The 18,953-nt window shown below is 40.2% G+C and overlaps 1 protein-coding gene and 1 long non-coding RNA gene across 2 annotated transcripts; both read right to left on the bottom strand.

Annotated features, from left to right (window-relative positions):
* Positions 1-149: 149 nt before the first annotated feature.
* LOC103379132 (hexokinase-1) lies at positions 150-15,902 on the bottom strand. The gene is made up of 21 exons (XM_008310583.3): positions 15,840-15,902; positions 9,259-9,421; positions 8,038-8,186; positions 7,592-7,711; positions 7,375-7,470; positions 7,174-7,273; positions 6,902-7,085; positions 6,209-6,364; positions 6,038-6,125; positions 5,654-5,799; positions 5,239-5,431; positions 4,790-4,901; positions 4,532-4,680; positions 3,706-3,825; positions 3,353-3,448; positions 3,165-3,264; positions 2,656-2,839; positions 2,120-2,275; positions 1,947-2,034; positions 1,573-1,718; positions 150-786 (listed from the first exon to the last, which is right to left on the bottom strand). Exons 1-21 carry the CDS (start codon positions 15,900-15,902, stop codon positions 639-641), a joined length of 2,757 nt encoding a protein of 918 aa, XP_008308805.1. The 3' UTR covers positions 150-638.
* Positions 11,203-14,117, bottom strand: LOC112487026 (uncharacterized). Its single transcript, XR_003049729.1, has 3 exons — positions 13,800-14,117; positions 13,118-13,768; positions 11,203-13,083 (listed from the first exon to the last, which is right to left on the bottom strand). It is a non-coding gene; the product is annotated as an uncharacterized LOC112487026 (long non-coding RNA).
* Positions 15,903-18,953: the final 3,051 nt, after the last annotated feature.

Below are 18,953 nucleotides of genomic sequence, written 5' to 3'. Positions count from 1 at the left end.
ACACCACGACTCTCACACCTGCCAACACGTCTACGTCAACAACACAGGTCCGGTCACCTGACAAGTGCGTTGTGCTTCAATAAAGCAGTAACATTCGTCAACACAACCCAATATAAAAATAAAATAAATAGCGACTTTAACGAGGAAAAATATTTCCTTATTTTTTTTCCTTGTTACACTTTTATAATTAAACCTACGTACAGTACGTGAGTGAGCTACAGCAGAAACACTTTGGTCTAAAACTGTGTTGTTGTTTTTTCATTTAAAAACCCTGTATTTACTACACACGTCTCGGCCTCACTGCAGTACTTCCGTGTTGAATTGTCTCCGCAGTTGTAGTGCTTGCTGCTGCAACAAACCTTCTCAGAAGTTATCACAGGAATCCTGTAGGTGGCGACAAAGGAGTCTTTCTTCTCCAGCTGTGCACTTTTATCTATACACATTCAACGTCTGACTTTCCCTCATGTTTTGTCACGTGGGACTTTAAGCAGCTCCTGGAACGTGATACATTAACTGAATTGGACTGGACAAAAGACTAAGTATGTGAGTAAAGACTAAGAGACTAAGAGTGAGGGAAGAAGGCCAAGGGGAGAGATCAGTGAGTGGGGGACGTCAGTGGGGGAGCGGGGAGATAGCATCTATTTATTGTTCAGCTCCTGTCTCAGTCTGCAGCCCACAGCTGTGATGAGGGCAGCTCCTTTACCGCTGCCGTCCTCTGACAGCAGGAAGTTCACGTCACACTGAGGAGCCAGTTCCTTCACCGTCTGGTGCATAATCCGGGAAAAGCTAAAAAACAGAAAAAACATTTTTTGGATAATGTTACAAAAAAGGTTTTTAAAAAAAAGTCACAGTTGAAAGAAAAAAATAAAGACGAGCTCATATTCAGATAGATGTGAGGCTTCGTGGGTTTGTGGAATTTGGCAGGGCGTGTGTACTAGAACTGCATCCAGAGAGTGAAGTACCAGCAGGAACTTGTCTGGTACAAGTATTTGAGTGTAAACAAGATGCTGCCTCCTCTGACACAAAGTCAAAATTTGAAAAAAACAAAAAAAACAACAGTTTATTAACTTAGAGCTAGTGTTGTTTGTACCAAACTAATCCACCATAAGGTTAAAAATATACATTTTTATTAAATATTTGATATGTTTAGGTTTTTGCAACAGCTCTCAGGTATTGACAACTGGAGCCTGACTCGACGTGATGAGGAGGCAGCAGGTTATAAAAAATATGTACAACACACACAATTTTTAAATTTATAACTTAAACTGAATTTACTGAAAAAACTTGTCTTTTTTAAAGAAATTGTTAGTGCTTGTGTTATCAAAAACAGTTTAACCAAATGCTAAAATCTGAAAGTTAATAGAAACAGCCGTTTGCTGAAATTATGTAAAAAAAAAGAAACCATTCAGGCAAAATAAGTAAAAATAAGTAGCATAATAGCAGCTACACAAACTTAGCAAAAATATATACCACGTCAAAGAAAGATAATTAAAGGTCAGCCTGAAATACGTCCAAACGTTGGTGATCAGGAAGTTAGCTCAAAGCTAACAGAAGAGCTACATGTCAACTCACTGTGGATGAAGCTTGTACAGAGTTCCATCCACACCAACAATGATCTCCAGATGGTCCTTTCCACGGTTCTTCCGGATTTTATCGGCCACCGCTGCCATTCCTGCCCCGCACAGCTGAGCTGCTCGACGTGACACTGCCTCGCACACCTGAGATTGAGAACCAGTGTCAGAAATACTGCACATGCAGTACTACGGTTTACTGAGCTGGAAGTTAAACTGCTCATTATTATTGGCATAATTAGATTTTTTTAAAGATTTTTGTACCACACATAGATTAATTAATTTAATTTAAAAAAAAAACAAAAGAAATTAAAGAATTCAATTGTTAAATTATTGTTAGTTCATGATATGATAGAGTTTCTCAAACTTTCTCACCTCTTTGACTATGATACTGTCATCACACGTGCTGTCCAGTCCTAGGTGTTGCAGGATGGATCTGACCTGCAGCAGAGCCAGTCTGTCACTGTGGGTGAAGACACACAAATTAAAGACAAAGATGTTGTGGTACGAGTCGTCCTGGTGAGAATTAGATTAGATATTTTTTTTACCTCTCTATCTGGGACAGAAACTTTGTCTCAAAGATGCCTCTGGTCTTCAGGGTCTCAGAGATCTGCCCTCGGAACAGGAATCCTCTCTTGGTCATGTCTATGAGGATGTTTCGCACGATTTCTCCCAGGTACATGCCACTGCACATCTTCTCATACCTGGGTGAACCACATAAGAACCACACATTCTTATTGCTAATTGTTGAAAACAACAGCTACGGTTACAGACTATTAGTATCTACATGAAGCCTGTAGCACTAATATGTGGGAACATTTCAATATAAAATCTAACTGATATTTAAATATTTTATTTTCAAAATAAAATACTTTTTGGCAGGTTATTATGGAACCACTAATAATAAGGAACCGTTTTAAGGAATTGAGAGAATAATCCCCCTCATGGTCTGTCCCTCTGTCAGGGGTCACCACACAGTGATTCGGAAGAGATTTTACACCTGATGCTATTTCCAACGCTGTACTAGTCGATGGGTACTCGGTGGTATCCTACCCAGAGTACTACTGTACTTGAGAGTAAGTACCTTTGTTTGCCTGGATTGAGAGAGAAGTCGTCCACATTGCGATCATATTCCGTCCTGATGTCGTCCAGACATCCGTTGTCTCCGAAGGCTCCCCACTCCATGTTGATGCACATCTGTCCCTTGTCTTCCTCGATCATCTCGATGTTCCTCATGTCCTCCATGTAACAGGCGTTACTGCCAGTGCCTACAGTCACACACAACACAGTGACCTAAGGTGAGGGGTGTGAATCCACATGTCAAACTCAAGGCCCGGGGGCCAAATCCAGCCCACCTGATCATCTTAAGTGGCCCACCGCTCAGCTTAAAATATGTAAACAATCCATCACACATTCAAACATGTACAAGAGTCCCAGTACGGGTCCATAGGTCATTTAGTAACAGGCCGCAGTGCACATAAAAGGTCGGGGACTGCTGCTGCTGAAGTGTATCAAATAGTGCAGGGGTCCCCAAGCTCTGGTCCACGGACCAGTATGGGTCTGAGCACAGAATAACATTAAAGTACAACTAACCAGCGATGAGTCCAATCTGACAGGTAGGTTCTTCGTAGGCGCAGGTCATCATGGTTCCCACGGTGTCGTTGACGACGGCCACCACATCCAGGTCAAACTCCTGAAATCAAAACACGTGGAGATGCATTCCAACTCTTTCTCACAGTTTCATGTTTAACCAAATGATGGCAAATGTTGAACTATTCTACCTCTCTCCTCTTGATGGCTTCTCTCAACAGTCCCACCACATCCTCTCCTTCACAGTCTGTGGCCTTGAAGCCTTTGGTCCACGTCAGTAGGATGCCCTGCACACAGACAGGAGATGATAAAGTCCACTGCAGTGATCTTTGTACTGAGAGATCATAAAAACATCAGTCTGATTGACTGACAGTCTGTTACGCTTCAGAGACATAATGAAGGGCAAACACTTCCCAAAAAACAACACCAATTAAAAAGAAATAGTAAAACAATCCAATGTATGACGTACAACGTAAAGTAAAAACCAAAAGAGAATTAAAAAAAAAAAACATCAACAGATCAACAGAAAGGTGATCACACATACAGCATCCAGGCTGGTCTGTTTGCAGGGGAAGGAGAAGGTGAAGCCCAGAGGCAGACGAGCGTTCTTCATACCCATGTAGTCCAGGAAGTCACTGATGCACTGTACAATGTGATCAAACAGCTGGGGACAAGAGGAGGACAGAAAAGACGAGGTGAGACCAACTTGTGCCAGGATGGAAAAAAAACTGTGCTCTGAGTTGGAATCAAGAAAATCTTCCATTCACTGACACACGTTTGTGAAATATCTGAAAATTTTCATTTAGATGATTTGACTGACACTTTGTTTCCAAAAGTTGAACGTTCGTTCGAACTCTCAGAAGACGGTTCAAATCCCAGGTTAAAAACCCCTGCATCACATTTTTATTGCCTTGAACTAAGGTATGAACACTGATTTGTCCTTGATTAAAAAAAAAAAAAAGACTGTGATGCCAGACTCATACAGTGGTTTGTACAGATAAATAAACGTTACCAGGTCTATATCGGTATGGGTTGATATCGGAATCAGAAATTAAGTGAACAATATCGGCATATCAGATATTGTACACTTGAGGTGTGAATGTGATTGTTAGTGGTTGTTTTGTCTCCATACAGTAGGTGGCGCTGTGATGGACTGGAGAACTGAGCCCAGTTACTGTTGAGAGTGACCACGAAAGATTAAGCAGTTAGAGATGAGTGTGTCCTGACTTTGAACTGATGTCGGCCTTGGACTGGATCCAGTGTCAACACCAGTACACGACTCATTAATGTCTACCCCATATTACTGTCATATTACAACTCCTGATTCGTCTCATTCCAGCTGTGCACTTAAGGAGGAATTATTTAGTCACCTCCTCTCCTGTGCCCTGCATCACTTCCAGAGGAATGGCATAAATCTTGTTGTGCATCTCCACGGATTTCTTCTTGCCCGAACGGATCTTGACCAACAGAACTCTGAAGTTTGTTCCCCCTAAATCCAAGGCCAGGAAATCACCGTACTCTGGAAAAATAAAGATACAGAGAAATGACTGGCTGTCATTGACAAACAGACAGAGACACCACAGCTTACTGTACACCTGTGTGTGGAATGAAGTGTGTCTGGGCTTCACCTGTGCCGTCAGGAGTGCTGCAGACGAAGGTTGGCAACATCTTCATGGTAGCAGATTCCTGAGTGCTCTTTGAAAGGCCTTTTTGCATTTCACTTGTCATTCGATTTTTCACCTGAAGTACAGAAAACACCATGTTGAATTTACAGTTAGCCTGGTAAATTAATGGAAAAAATTACTTTTAACATCTCTTTTGTTTTTACATGTCTTGTCTGTGATTTGAGAATTGGGTTAGCCTGGTAAATTAATGGAAAAAAAATGTCTTGTCTGTGATTGGAGAATTGGTCAAGTTCCTCTAATTCGATTTTATTCGTTAGCATTTCACATAAAAAACACAGAAAAACAAGTGCTACATCTCAAAACAAATTCTATAACAAGAATAAAAAAAAATTCAGCAATACTCTGACATGCTATACAATGATGATACGTTTCTTAAAACTTTCTATCCCTACCTCCAGCAGCTGGTCATTGGTCAATCGAAACTCCGACAGCATTTCTTTGATTTCCTGTGACTGGTTGGCCAGTCTGTAGGCTACAGCCGTGACCATGGCCGCTCCTTTACTGCTGCCGCTCTCTGACAGGAGGAAACGCACGTCAGAGTCCGGGACCAAACGACGGACCGTCTTGTGAAGGCGACGGGCATATCTGGAAAAAAAGTCAGAAGTGTTTTTATTTTAAGCTTTCTTTTGAAACGTGGTTAACTGTCGACCACCAGGTTCCATCAGAATCTGCTTAAATCAAGCAGCATGTTTTTTTGTTAACCCAGATCCAATTTGGAATTATTGCTCTTTGATCGGGTTTGAATCAAATTCATTTGACAAGAAATTAAGACTAAAAAGTAAACTGTATGAATTAACTCTGACTTACTGCGGGTGCATTTTGTAGAGAGAGCCGTCAATGCCTACAGTGGTGCGTAGTCGGGAAACACCTTTGTTTTCCTTCAGTCTCTTCAGAATACCAGCTAGCACAGCAGCTATAAGGTTAGCAGAGCGGAAGGACACAATGGCACACACCTACGGAAAGACAATAAAAACAACTAATGTCACATAAAAGTAGATATTCCTACAACACAACCTGCTTTTTAACAGACAAAAAAATTAAAGTATGCTGTAAGACTTCCTGGTTAAATATGATCAAAATTCCTTTGTTACTCAAATACAAAAAAGTGAAGGGATTTGGCCAGGATTGTTTTCCTATTGTAATCAAAAGGCTTCATTAACATGACTCAGATGTTTGGGAGAAATGACATACGTGCTGCACAGCAATACAGTCCTCATCAGAGGGCTCCACACCCAGTTTGGTTAAAATCTCTTTGGCTTTGCACAGTCCCTCCTTATTCCTAACAGATACACAGCGGGCAACGTTTTAGCATCGGGTTGACATATTTATAAGATGGATTCAAAAATGACCGGAATCACTCACTTTTCAATGGCTGAGATGTGTTTGGTTTCAAACGTCCCTCTGGTCAGAAGCTCCGGGGTGATCCTTCCTTCAAACAGCATTCCCTCTCTGGCCATCTTCACCAGTATGAGACGGACCAGCTCCCCCAGGTACATCCCACTCACCATCTTCTCAAATCTGAGGCAAAGCACGAAGCAGTACATGTCACAACTGTTTTCATTCAGGAACTTTTGTTTCTTCGTGGTCACAGTTTGATAAATGGAACAGGATTTGTACAGTAACATTATCAAATGTTGCCTAACCTTTTGGTATTGGTATATTTGGCTATTTCTTTAGCATCCAGTTTAACAAGATATATTTTCATGCAATTCAACTATCAATTTTTTCATCTGACTTTTCATTTGACATAATGTTTTTTCTGTTCCAGGGCTAAAATCTGCTCACCCTAGCAGGTAAATATACAATTTTTTACACCAAATCCCACTTTTTGACCAAATACAATTTTTTACACCAAATCCCACTTACTTTTTGACCATTTCTATCTTTATTTAATCGGATCAAAGTTCATTCTATATCTTCCTCTGAGCTATTTCTGACTAACTATCTATGGTTTAATTGTTTTCAAGATCTAAAATCACAACATCCTCTGTCCAAAAACACATGGACATTACCTACAGATTTGTGTTTACGCTGCCTTTTTTTGCACCAACTTACAGCTGTTTCCCGGGGTTGAGAGAACCTCTGTCTATTTCTCTGTCGAACTCTGTCCTGATGTCTTCCAGCCGGCCGTCGTCTCCAAATGCTCCCCACTCCGTGTTCACACACATCCTGCCCTCGTCTCCTTCCACCAGGTCAATGTGACGCAGCTCCTCCATGTAGCAGGCGTTGGTGCCTGTGCCTAAAGGACCCGACACAAAAACTGTTCAAGTACAGGCACAATCTGGTTAGAAACAGAAAGATTGTCATTTTTTGGGGGTTTTTTTTACCAATGATGATTCCAACTTCACAGCGTTGGTCGTCAAAACCACAGGTCATCATTGTCCCAACTGTATCATTGACTACAGCCATGATGTCAGCTTCATAAGTCTAAGAAAAATTTAAAAAATTCTGTGTGAAATTCTGCTCAAATTTATTTCGACTAATTCAAAATTTTGCTACAAAAGTTTAGCTTCAAACCAAGTTCTTACCCCTTTTTTCTTGATGGCTTTGTTCAGTAGCTCCACGACGTTCATTCCTTCAACTCCACTAGCCTTGAAGCGCTTTGTCCATGTTATTAGATAGCTCTATAGTTAAACACACAGGGAGAGAAAGAACGTGTCAGTCAGGTAAGTTATGCCAATTGGACCACATTGATTAAAACAGGAAATGTGCTGCACAGATTTGATCGTGTGCTTTCGTTTTTACCTCGTCCAGTTTGGTCTGCTGACAGGGGAAAGAGAAGGTGAACCCTACTGGAAGTTTCTTCTCTTTAATGTCGTGCTTTTCTATGAAGTCACCCAGGCATTCGGCCACATGGTCAAACAGCTGGAACGAAGGCGGACAAAGATTAGGCACAAATTAGCAGGGCCTCGAAGCAAAACGACTTCGTAGAAACATTGTCAATAATTTTGGGTTTTAACGCCCTCTGCTGGTCCTCAGTATTTCTTTATACAATGGCAAAATAAGTGTGAAAAATAGTGGAAATATAACCAAAGAATTTGCATAAAATTTGAAAAGTTATTCCAAAAGGCTAGCTAGCCCAAAACAAGCTACCAGATTAGATATGTGTCACATTCAATTTACCTTAGGTGGTAACTTTGTTTTACACAGTAGTGTAATAATGTTAATATTGCATTACTGTCTGAACCTACTCTGGTTCCAGTTCCGTGGATGATGTCCTCTGGTGTGTTGTAGATTTGACTCTCCATCTGAACGGTTTGTTTCTTCTCATGGCTCACTTTCACACGAAGAATCCTGAAGTTACTGCCGCCCAGGTCCAGAGCGATGAAGTCGCCTTTCTCTATGAAGACAAAAAAGTGACAAAAGTTTTAGTTTGCAGTTTTACCCATCAGTACGCAGTCCTGTACGCTGACAGGCCCAGCTGTGGGAGAGGGCTATTTTCAGATAATCCATTTTAAAACAAGTAAAACGTTTTTATTGGAACTACCTTACTTCACCCAAAACAAAAGTACAACATGCACATTTTGAAATCTCACTACATGCCACCCAGGGAGGACCCATAGCTCCATTTGAGAACCAATTCTCAATTCCATCATTTTTTCTTCCCTTTTCGTTACAGTTACACATTAAAAAACATCAACTGGGTCGGAAAAAAATCTGATCAGAATGTTCGTGGTGTTGCAGCAGCTTAAGTTCCGTAACGCATCTTAGCCAACACTGAAGTGTAGCAATTGAGATCTCATAAGAACCACAAGTCAACTTCCCCGATAAAAAAGGTTAAATCATTATAATTGTAACCTGGCAGGAATTGAAGGCATTTTCATTTGGTGCCAGAACATTCTGTGCAGGTCAAAATGTAGTCACGTTGGTGGGGTTTTTTTTTTTTCATTTAGAACAAACCAGTTGGTGTGTGACTTCTGTAATTCAGTCTGTATGAACACTGAGTCCAGACCTGATTCACACAGACAGACACCGCTTCATCCTGAAGTGTTTCATTTCCAGTGAGTTTCAAGGACAGAGCCATGGCTCTCTGTATGGATTAGTCAGCATGTTGAAGTGGAGACGCCTCCTAACGGACTCCAATGGGTTTCATTTAAAAAACCCTTAATAAAAATGGTTCTGGAAAATCAATCATTGACAAAAAATGTCCAGGTTTCAGTTGTAGGAGAAAAACGGGGCCCAGTGGTGAAAGGATTGGGCTGGTAATCTGAGAGATTACTCAGATTGGTAATCTGAGAATTGTGGCTGCTGCTGGGTATTTTGGTGATATTTTGTGTTGTTTCACAGAGAAAATTCCCCAACAGGATAAATAGGAGTACCAAAAATAAAATATTTTATTTAGATATAAACTGTATCCAAAAAAAACAACTCAAAAACTGAAGGATGTCTTGAAGCAGGAAATGGAATCTCACCTGAGCCATCGGGGATCGATCGCACAAATGTGGGCAGCATCTTCAGTACAGCTGTGGGGTTTGTGTCCCGGCCCAGTCCGTTGGCCAGCTCCATGCGAAACCGCTGTGTGATGTCCAGTAAAGTCTCATCAGAGAAACGCATGGAGTAGAGGTACTTATCAATCTGAAAACAAGCAGATTGGAGGTATTTAAACATCGGTGATGAAGAAGAGCAAGACTTGCTGTAAGATTTTGTCCTAATGCTGAATTCGCTGATGTTTCACCTGAGTTTAACAGCACTGGGCCTGGAACAGTACAACCCTAGCAAAAGTCTGACTCACCATAATATTTATTTTTAAAAATTTAAGAATCATAAAAATACAGAAGTGACTCAACAGCACCAAGATGACTAAAAATATTATTTTATACCAAAAAAGGGTTAAATCCAACAATATTAGGTGTATAGAAAAACTAGTAAAATGATAAATCATGTTTCAGTTAAAGCACTTCCTGCTTGTCTACAACATAAAACTTAACTTTGCAGAAATAAATCATTACTTTATAACATCGATGTCTCAAGGTCAATAAGTGCAGTATTACCAGAAGAAAGGTCATAAAAGCACATGTCATGGTGAACGGCTAAAATCATCAACAGACACACAGTCTGTAAGGTCACAAAGGGCACGGGGAGTTAGTTCATGCTGTATCTTTGCCAAACGTTGGACAGTCCCACTGCCTGTTGCAACACTGTGTTATCATCACCACCAAAGCAAACACCAGTCTGAGACTGAAGACGTACTGTAAGAACCCCCAGGAACAGGATGTTAAACAATTCTGAAGAAACACACTATTGCGTCACAACGTGAGTGCAGTTACGGAATGAAATGTTTTATGATCCAAGTGTGAGTGTGACGAATCAGCAGGTGAGGGATAGTCACAGATTGAAGTGTTGGTCAAACGTCACGTTCACTCTGACCTCCGTTGTCATTGTGAAAGCAGAGCCAAGGTGGACTAACGCTAACGCTTTCAGTTGTCAGTCACACACAGTAACTGAATTAACAGTCGGTTTCCTAATAATGCTGTGTAAACATTTTATTGTTCACGCCTTCGGAACACACACACACACACGTGGTAATGTAAATACATTCCCCATTCAGTGGTTCTAAAATGTGACTTGTGCAATGGGACATTAATATTGTGGTTCAATGTGACATTCACTCAGGAATCCAGAGGCATTCTCCAACTTCCTGTTTGAGTAGCCACACATTCACCGTATTTCCTGTACAGTTGAGCTCCTCTGCCAGCTTTTTGTGAGGTGATCCCATAAAGTATAATTTGACTTAATGTGCTGTAATAAAATAAAAAAATCTTGGCTGAAGTTGAAGGTCAGAGTCACTGCTCCGAGCTACGCTAACTTTATATTTTTACTGAATGTGAACCAATACTTTAACAGACCACAGGAGGGTAAAACACCTCAAAACATTCAACACACACAGAGACTCGTTCTTGTGTTTTGGTCCAAACAACAGTTGTACGTCAACAGTAAAACCCTGCGGCTGACACATGCTGTGTGTTTCGTTAGCCTAAAGTTCAACAGAAACATCAGTTCTAACTGACTTCCTGACGAACACCTGGAGGCTGTACATCAAATGTCTCACCCACAGGAAACACCTACATGTGAAGTAGCAAACTTCGGGAATTAGACGCTCAACTTTTTGTTAAGCAGATCTGTAGCCGTCTTAAAAAGGTCATTGTAGATTACAAATAAGAGAGTTGTTACTTTTAAATATTACAAAATCGTATCTCTCTCAAGGACAAAGTTAAGGTCAAATTATCGTTACGGGAACAAAAACAGAAAACATTTATAATCTGCATCCGACAGATTTATCTAATGATGACATTAACTGTAAATTGTTTTTTTTTTATCTAATGATGACATTAACTGTAAAATAATAATTTTATTAGTTTTTTAATTGAAGTGTACTGACACACAGACACGAGAAGATCAGTGTCCTGGTTTTCAGTTCTATGAAGGTGTAACATTCCCTGCATTCTGTTCAAATGTGTCTGAAGGTTGAAAGCTCATTAACACATGTCCATCGCAGACAGCTGAGCTCACAGCCAGGAAAAACACAGACGTTCCCAGCTTCATAGGACTTAGTCATTTTGGTTAGGTGTAAAACTGCTGCTCAGGGTCGTAAAGAGGTCTGTGTTCCACCATGAGTTGGGTTTACTGCCTTGTCATTTCCAAAGAGCGACTCATTGATGGCTGAACATTTCCAGTCTGCTCTCTAACCAAGCACACTCTTATCTCTCACAACCAGACGCACTTTTACCAAGAAATATTATTGAGTAGCTCCATGTTGACAGCGAATCCACCAAACATCACCTGAGTTTACACTGTGTTTGCTTTGTCTTGTATTTTCCTTTAAATAGGATTTTAATTTTGTATTGATGTAAAAATGTTCCCAATAATTATACTCCCCAATTTGACAGGACTATTGTTACGTCCCCCTACCACAGTCACAGCTTTTGCTTCAAAATTAAACTAACCTTTATTTAAGAGACTGATATTTTAGAGGTACTGTGTTGAAATAAAGGGTCAAGGAACTCCGAAAAGATGATTGCGGCCACTACTATTGTGTGTAAAGGCCTAAAAATAGAACAAATCCAATAGAAAAACTAAAAATAGGACCTCAGTGCAAACAGTCAAAGGTTGATGATTTTGGCTCAGGATCAGGGTCACTGACCAGGACACAGTGGATATGCACAGCCCAGTGAACCTAGAAGAAAAGTCCGGTTTTAAACCATCACAGGAGTAAAACTAGCAAGTGAGGCTATTAATACTTTAACTGACTAAAAATCAGCCTGTTTACCCAGCCGATTCATTTTCTTACAATAATTGTTTTACAACCTGATATCAGGTTGACCCTGACTCAGATGGTAGCTGAAGGCTGCCTCGACCTATCATGAGCTGATAACGGTCACGGCTCCTCACACGAACTACCACCACTACTACTACCACTACTACTACTTATATTACTTCTACTACTTCTATTACCTCTTCTTCTATTATTTTCCTTTTTTAATTTTCTTCCTTCTCTCGTTTTTATATTCTTCACTGATTACTATTCTACTTCTTCTGTTTCTACTTCTCCTCCTCCTTCACCTCCCTCTTTTACACCCACAATCTCTATGTCTTCTATCATTAATATATTTCTAATGATTCCAACATATAACCCTCCCAGTACTGCAGTACTAAAAAAGTAAAGTGGCATCAAACATCGGATTTTTCACAGATGCTGTCAGTCATCTCACAACCTCTCATTCAAATGTCCCGACTGACTGACTACGTCCTCAGTCCACTGAATGGTACTACTTAAATAACAATGTGTCCTCGAGAGGCTGACCAACTGCCACAAAGAAGAGGATTAGGAGCCAACATTGTTCACACCTCTCCACAAAAAGAACCAACAGAAATCCTCTGAAACTGCGGCTGTTGAAGGAGACAGAGCAGCATGGCAGAGTCGTGACTCGACTCTCTGCAGCTGAGATCTGTGCCTGAGCATCACCTGATCGCATTTCATCTCTGCTGCACTGACTTATATTCTTCACATGACGACAAATAACCTTATAGCCGCAGCGATAACTTAGTCATCGTTACAGGAGGTAAATAAACTAATTTTGAGGACTAAACTGACTGGTCATATAAGACACATGCCAGAGGGCCACAGCTGGACCCTGAGCCACGATTTGAACAAAGTCTGACCAATTATAACGTATCTAATGTTTTGAATGATGTTTAATATAAATAAAATGATGTTCCTGCAAAACAGATTCAGAGACCTTCAGAATGTTCCTGCAAAACAGATTCAGAGACCAGGGGTTTCTTTCACACCCCCTCCTCCCTCCCTCTCTCCCTCCTTCACTTGTCCTTCACTGTACCTCCCTCTCTCTCCTCTCTGTTTGAGCTCCTCCCCTTCAACATTGTCCTGTTCCCCTTGTCACTGCTCAAGTTGACACAGCACTGAAACCCGACTCCTTTGTGCATTTGCTGCTGCACTACAGGCTCACCATGTGGAAAAGTACTGCCCTCACCGCTGCCCCCTGCACATCTTATACACACACACACATGGTGTACAGTACACACACAAATCCTGCTTTTTTTCAAAGGTAAAAGACACTATATTTTATGTAAAAGACACAAATGTTTTACGGAGGAAGACGCTTCCCGTCTTCCACCCACGACTTCAACACTCGTGATCTTAAAATCTACCGAGGCTCAGACGAGACAGCCTGCTGTCTATCTACTGAGGAGTCGCCTTTATCTCTGCAGATTCAAAGAAGCTAAGAGCTAATTTTAGCATGAAACAGGTACAGAACGAGAGGCAACGTAGTGGTGCAGTGGAGTCTGTTGGTGGTTCTCTGTCTGTGCTTTTAAACCGGGGGTGAAACTCTACTGTGGATCTGTGTGTGTGTGTGTAAATGTAAACGTGCTGACAGAAGTTAGCATGATGTTTGCTGCTGATACCTGAAGTTAGCATGATGTTTGCTGCTGATACCGTCCTGAACAATAACACACATTTAACATTTTTAACATGCTGCAGCCTGTAACCTGAGCACTGTGTTTAAGTCCTGGAATGACAATAGGTACACACCTGGTAGTGTCTGTGTGTGTGTGTGTGTGGTGAGTTTGTGTGTAAGCTTTCTCCTCCTGACACCTACAGTCACATGGTTCAAAGCTGGCCTATTTTCGGGCCTGAGGGAGAGAAACACACCGGAGAACAGTGGAGGGTGTGTAGTATTACAGTACATCAAGTAATGTGGTACTGAAAAATGTATTTCGATTGAGTTTCTTTTTTTTTTCTGCAAAAGACGCAGCTAGGAATGCAGGGGGAAAAAAGACAAAAAAAAAAAAAGGGATTTGATGCAATCTTCCCTCAGTGATGACATCATCAGCAGGAGACCTTAAAGGGACCCCAGACCATTTGCAGAGTAAGAAGCACATGTTGAGAAACAGTTCTGGAAGTCTTTAAACCTCCTCCTCTACCTATCAAGTGGGTAGAGCTTGCGTTCACATGCAAATGACCACAACTGAGTAACAGGAGCGGTTGTGGTATGACGACTAGTCTGGGTACTTACAGGAAAAGCTCGAGTGACACACGTCACACAACATAGTGAAAGCAGCTACAACTGGTTGAGTAAGTTTAACACTGAACCAGTTGTAGTCCAACATCGGGGGCTGCTTACTGCAGCAGTTATGAAAGACACACATTCATGAAGTTCTCCTCATACCGTTCTTCTCCTCTTTCAACCTTTAAAAAAACTCACTACAAACATACAGGACATCACGTTTCTTCTTAGGAAAATAAATGATAAAATTATTCCAGTGGTGATTTTCCTCTGTCTTTATGGATGATTATCTTAATAAATGTGTTGTGGAACAATTCCAGTGTAATGTGGCCAACAAATACTTAATACTGAAAATACTGCTATTGCAAAGCTAGCAGAGTATTTTGTATTTTTAGTAATATTTGTTTAAGGGGAATTCTGTATCTTTTAAGTAAATAATTTTATGTGATTTTGCTAGAATGTTCTCTCTTTCTAGTTTTTGGTGACCTTAACTAGGTCTGCGGCTCTACTGGGATTTTTTGATTTTGCTTGTTTTTTTTTCAGAAATACCTTATTTGATCTTCAGCTATATCTGTTTTTGTATAACTTAATATTTACAAGATTAGAGTACAACTACTTTAGCTTTTGATTTATCTAGCATTGGTATTTTCCTCTACTTTAGCTTTTGATTTATCTAGCATCAATATGTCTGTGTAATTTCCTTCTTTATTTTTGAGTAATTTTAGACATACATATAAATTTCTATATATGTGTGTGTCTGTGTAATTGTTGTCTGTACTGTATATGTGAATACAGTTTTTTATTTTTTTTTATATCATTTCAAATTTTATGACATTAGATGCCTGGCTATCAAACTGTTAGCCTTCAGCTAAATTTCCAAATATTAATATGGTTCCAAACAAAACCAGCATAAAAGCTGAGTTTCTTTAGATGAATTTATTCAAACCTTTGTGGCTCACGTGTCCTTTATAATTTATAATAATACAATAAAGACATTTATATACATACACTATGTATTTATAATTGTGGGTGTCACAGGAGAAGCAGTCCTCCCCCGGACATCATTACATCACTGGTTCTAGCTGCCCTTGAATAAAGTGAGGACAAAAAAAAAAAAAAAAAGCAAGTGCAGCGAATGACCCCTAAAAATGACTTTCTCACTGAGTCAAGTTCCCTTTCATCAGTCCTTTGCTTTCAGTCTCCTCCCACTCTGGAAATTTACATCACCATCCGCATCATTCTCTCACTGTGCAGTAAGTCACGTCTCTACACAGCATGGCTCTTTCAAAACCTAAAATCTCACCCAGGTCTTGGACTGCTGCTCACCTCACGAAGCATCAACTTTATTACTCACTTCCTCAAAGTGATTTCTACACATTCATTTTACAGTTAGAGGATGCCATCTTAGATCAATTGCGATTAACCTGGTAATCTCCCTCCCCCCCAAAAGAAAGAAAAGGTAAACTCACCTTCTTGACCTGGTCATCCTTGAGTTCAGTGAAGTAATAAGCCAATAGCTGGGCTGCAATCATCCTGCTCTACTTACAATATCCCTCACACACACACACACACATACAGTCTTTACTTCTCTATCTCTCACACACACACCCAAATGACTGGAAAAAACCCAATACTTAAAAAATTGTATCTAAAAAACATATATATGAGACAAATACCGTTACTTCTGAGCTGTACTGTACGGCGTGTTAGGCTGTAGTTAAGAAATAAAATATGAAAAAGTCCCGGCGGTTGGATTAAAATAGAGCAGCTCCTCTACTCCTCCTTGTCTGTGCATGTGAGTGGATTCAGGAAGCATGACAGCAAGTTGAGCTGCAGGAGGAGATTCAAGAGTCACACCGAGGGGCGGGGCCACAGCGGGAGCCCGTGCCTACCTTCTGTGACCTCATTGGTCAGATAAAAGGATGTGGGCGGGAGTCAGTGCCACATCCTCTTCGCTGTCATTGGCTTGGTGTGCTGACGCCCGGTAGACAAACTCAGTGATGGAGGTGAAAGAAGAAGGTGGAGGGGGGGGACGGTTGTTTAATTACTGCTATTGAGGGGAGGAAAGGAGAGAAGGGTATGAGGGCAAGGGGAAGTCAAAGCCTGGGTCTTTACTCACATTACTGTCCAGGAAGTTGTAACGATACAAGAAAATCCAGTCACAGGTGATGAGTCAGAAACTTAGTGACTCATTTTATATGAATTTCAGCTGTAAAAGGAAGGGAGGTTTTTTTTATCTTACTCCCCCACGGTTACACCAAGCACCTCCTCTGGGGTCTTCACTCTTTTACAATGAAATGATCCCATTTATTATGTATAAAATCTATATTTCAGAGGTCAGGGTTAATGTGGTGGCTCAAAAAAAGTATCTTCAAATCAAAGTATCTTCAAATCAAATAATCACGGTTATTTAAAATACTTATTAAAACGTTTTCATTAATAACATGAAGAAACAGCACTGATTTTTTTTAAATAAATGCTAAACAACAGTATATTTAATGTAGCCTAGCATTGCTGATATGTACCCAAGCAAAAGTTAAAAATATAAAATAAATACAATTAAAGGCATTTCATATCAAACAAACAATTCCCCAATATTTTTTCCTGGTTTCTTCTAATTTCACTGCATAATTTGTAAATACTTTCACACACTGAGAGAAAGTTTTGTGTCACCACAGAATAATACATCAATTGGAAAATATTTTTTTAAATATGTTGTTTAAATATTTTATATTAATGTTGTACAGAAATGTTCCTTTTAATGGTTAGAGTCCAGGAGTTAGTTGGAGGTGTAACACAGCCCCTCCTTTTCAAGTTAGACAAGGACCAAAGTAGTCAAACCTGCTGCAACAGCTGAAACTGCTGCTGAGTTCCTCAGGGTATTTGTGGAGAAGCGCTGGACGTCAAAGCTAAACAAATGCAGTAAAAGGATCAGATACTGAATTACTGCAGAGCCTGGAGCTGTCACTCCTCCCTGCACCAAACAGCTGTGTCTAAACAAAGATTTAAATCCTGAGGGCAATTTAAAGTCTTAAAATAAAACAATATAAAATAATAGATAACAATTACAACAGGTTAACTGTGGGAAAAAAAGGACACATTGTTAGTAAATAATAAGAATCACCCACACTCTGCAGACGTTGTCCTTCACAGAGACAAACATCTGTTCACGCTCACATTGACACCACTCTGTGGTCAATAAACCTGAGTACACGGAGAACATGCATGCCCACACAGGGAGGCAGATGCAAATCCATAAAGAATGGCTGGGAATCAAACCAACAAACCGGTGATCTTCTGGTTGAACAGCAAAGTAAATCAACAGTGTATTTACCAAAAAAAAAAAGAGAAGAGAAGGTCCAATACCTGGCTCTTAACTGATGAAGATTTCCCATCATCCCCAGCAGCTGGGCCCCAGCCCCTCTCCTCATGATGATGTATTGATCCATTGATGTCCCTCTGTCTCCTGGGAGGACAGAAGAATGTGACTCCTGTCTTTGCCGTTGGATTCATTTTAACATTAGCCCAGAGTCTCCTCTCTGTCCTGAGTCTTTGAGTCGCTTTGTGTCAAAGCTCTGATTGTTTTATTGCACCAGGAAGACAAAGACACTTCAGAGCCACTTCACTATTCAGGGACATTTGGACAGAGACGCTGGCTCATTATCTGTGATGCGCTTTAGAGATTTCAATTTCAAGACAGAGAACTTTCTGTTTGTTTGGGGTTTTTTTTTTGCAATAAACCATAATATCTGTGATTCAAAGTTTTATTTTTTCTCCCCAAAGGCTGGATGGAAGGCTTTTTTCTGTATATCCAGAACCTCTGACCTGAAGTTGAAGACTCAACAACAGGGGTGTGAAAAAGTCATTTTGTTTCAGGGGCCACATACAGCTTGATTAAATGTCAAATGGGCCAGACCAGGACAGTCATAAAATATTTACCAACAAATAACATGAAGTCCATGTTTTTCTCCTTTATTTTTAAAAATCTTTATATCTAATTTAATTTAATAATAATTTGGCAAAACATCAAGTGTTTGAACATTCAAACTGAACCTACCAGCGGATTGGTTTTGGCCACAGGTTTGATGTACAGTATGTTGAGATGCTATATTTTTTAGCTTGGATAGATTTGATGAAACTTAAACTGCTGCCTGCAAATGACAACAGGTTTATAGGAAGTGGAATTGTTGGATATACAGGGCATGTCATTCTTCCCATGTTACATTACATGACAAAAAAGATGATGTACCTTTGCAAGGCAGACCAACGTATAAAATAATCTCAACTTTTACTTTTAAATGATTTCACTGTTTTGATAGAGCATACTGACGGATAAACCCAGCACACAGGCAATGACCCAGACACGCAGATATTATTCAAGGACAAAGACAGATAGAGACAGACAGACAAAGACAAAGAACAGGGAAAGACAGAACTCTAGAAAAAAAGAAAACAAAAGAAAACAGCAGAGTTAGACCGACAGACGGACAGAGAGGAGAGAGAGAGGAGAGAGAGAGAGACAGGGGATCACAAGAACTCTGAGTCATAGCAGACAATGAACAGAACCATGGTTGTTTTTTTTT

Source organism: Cynoglossus semilaevis, chromosome 5 (genome assembly GCF_000523025.1).
Source record: "Cynoglossus semilaevis isolate Cse_v1.0 chromosome 5, Cse_v1.0, whole genome shotgun sequence".
Classification (NCBI taxonomy): Eukaryota; Metazoa; Chordata; class Actinopteri; order Pleuronectiformes; family Cynoglossidae; genus Cynoglossus; species Cynoglossus semilaevis.
The sequence above is the reverse complement of the archived record's forward strand: the minus strand, read 5'-3'. Positions and strand labels throughout refer to the sequence as shown.

What these genes read in the sequence shown, in the direction of transcription:
- LOC103379132 (XM_008310583.3), bottom strand. Translation starts at nt 15,902, where the DNA reads ATGATTGCAGCCCAGCTATTGGCTTATTACTTCACTGAACTCAAGGAT. An exon ending in ATCGATCCCCGATGGCTCAG is followed by an intron (nt 8,187 to 9,258) that starts GTGAGATTCCAT and finishes TTGTCTTCATAG; the next exon opens with AGAAAGGCGACTTCATCGCT. An exon ending in TGAAGTTGGAATCATCATTG is followed by an intron (nt 7,086 to 7,173) that starts GTAAAAAAAACC and finishes CGGGTCCTTTAG; the next exon opens with GCACAGGCACCAACGCCTGC.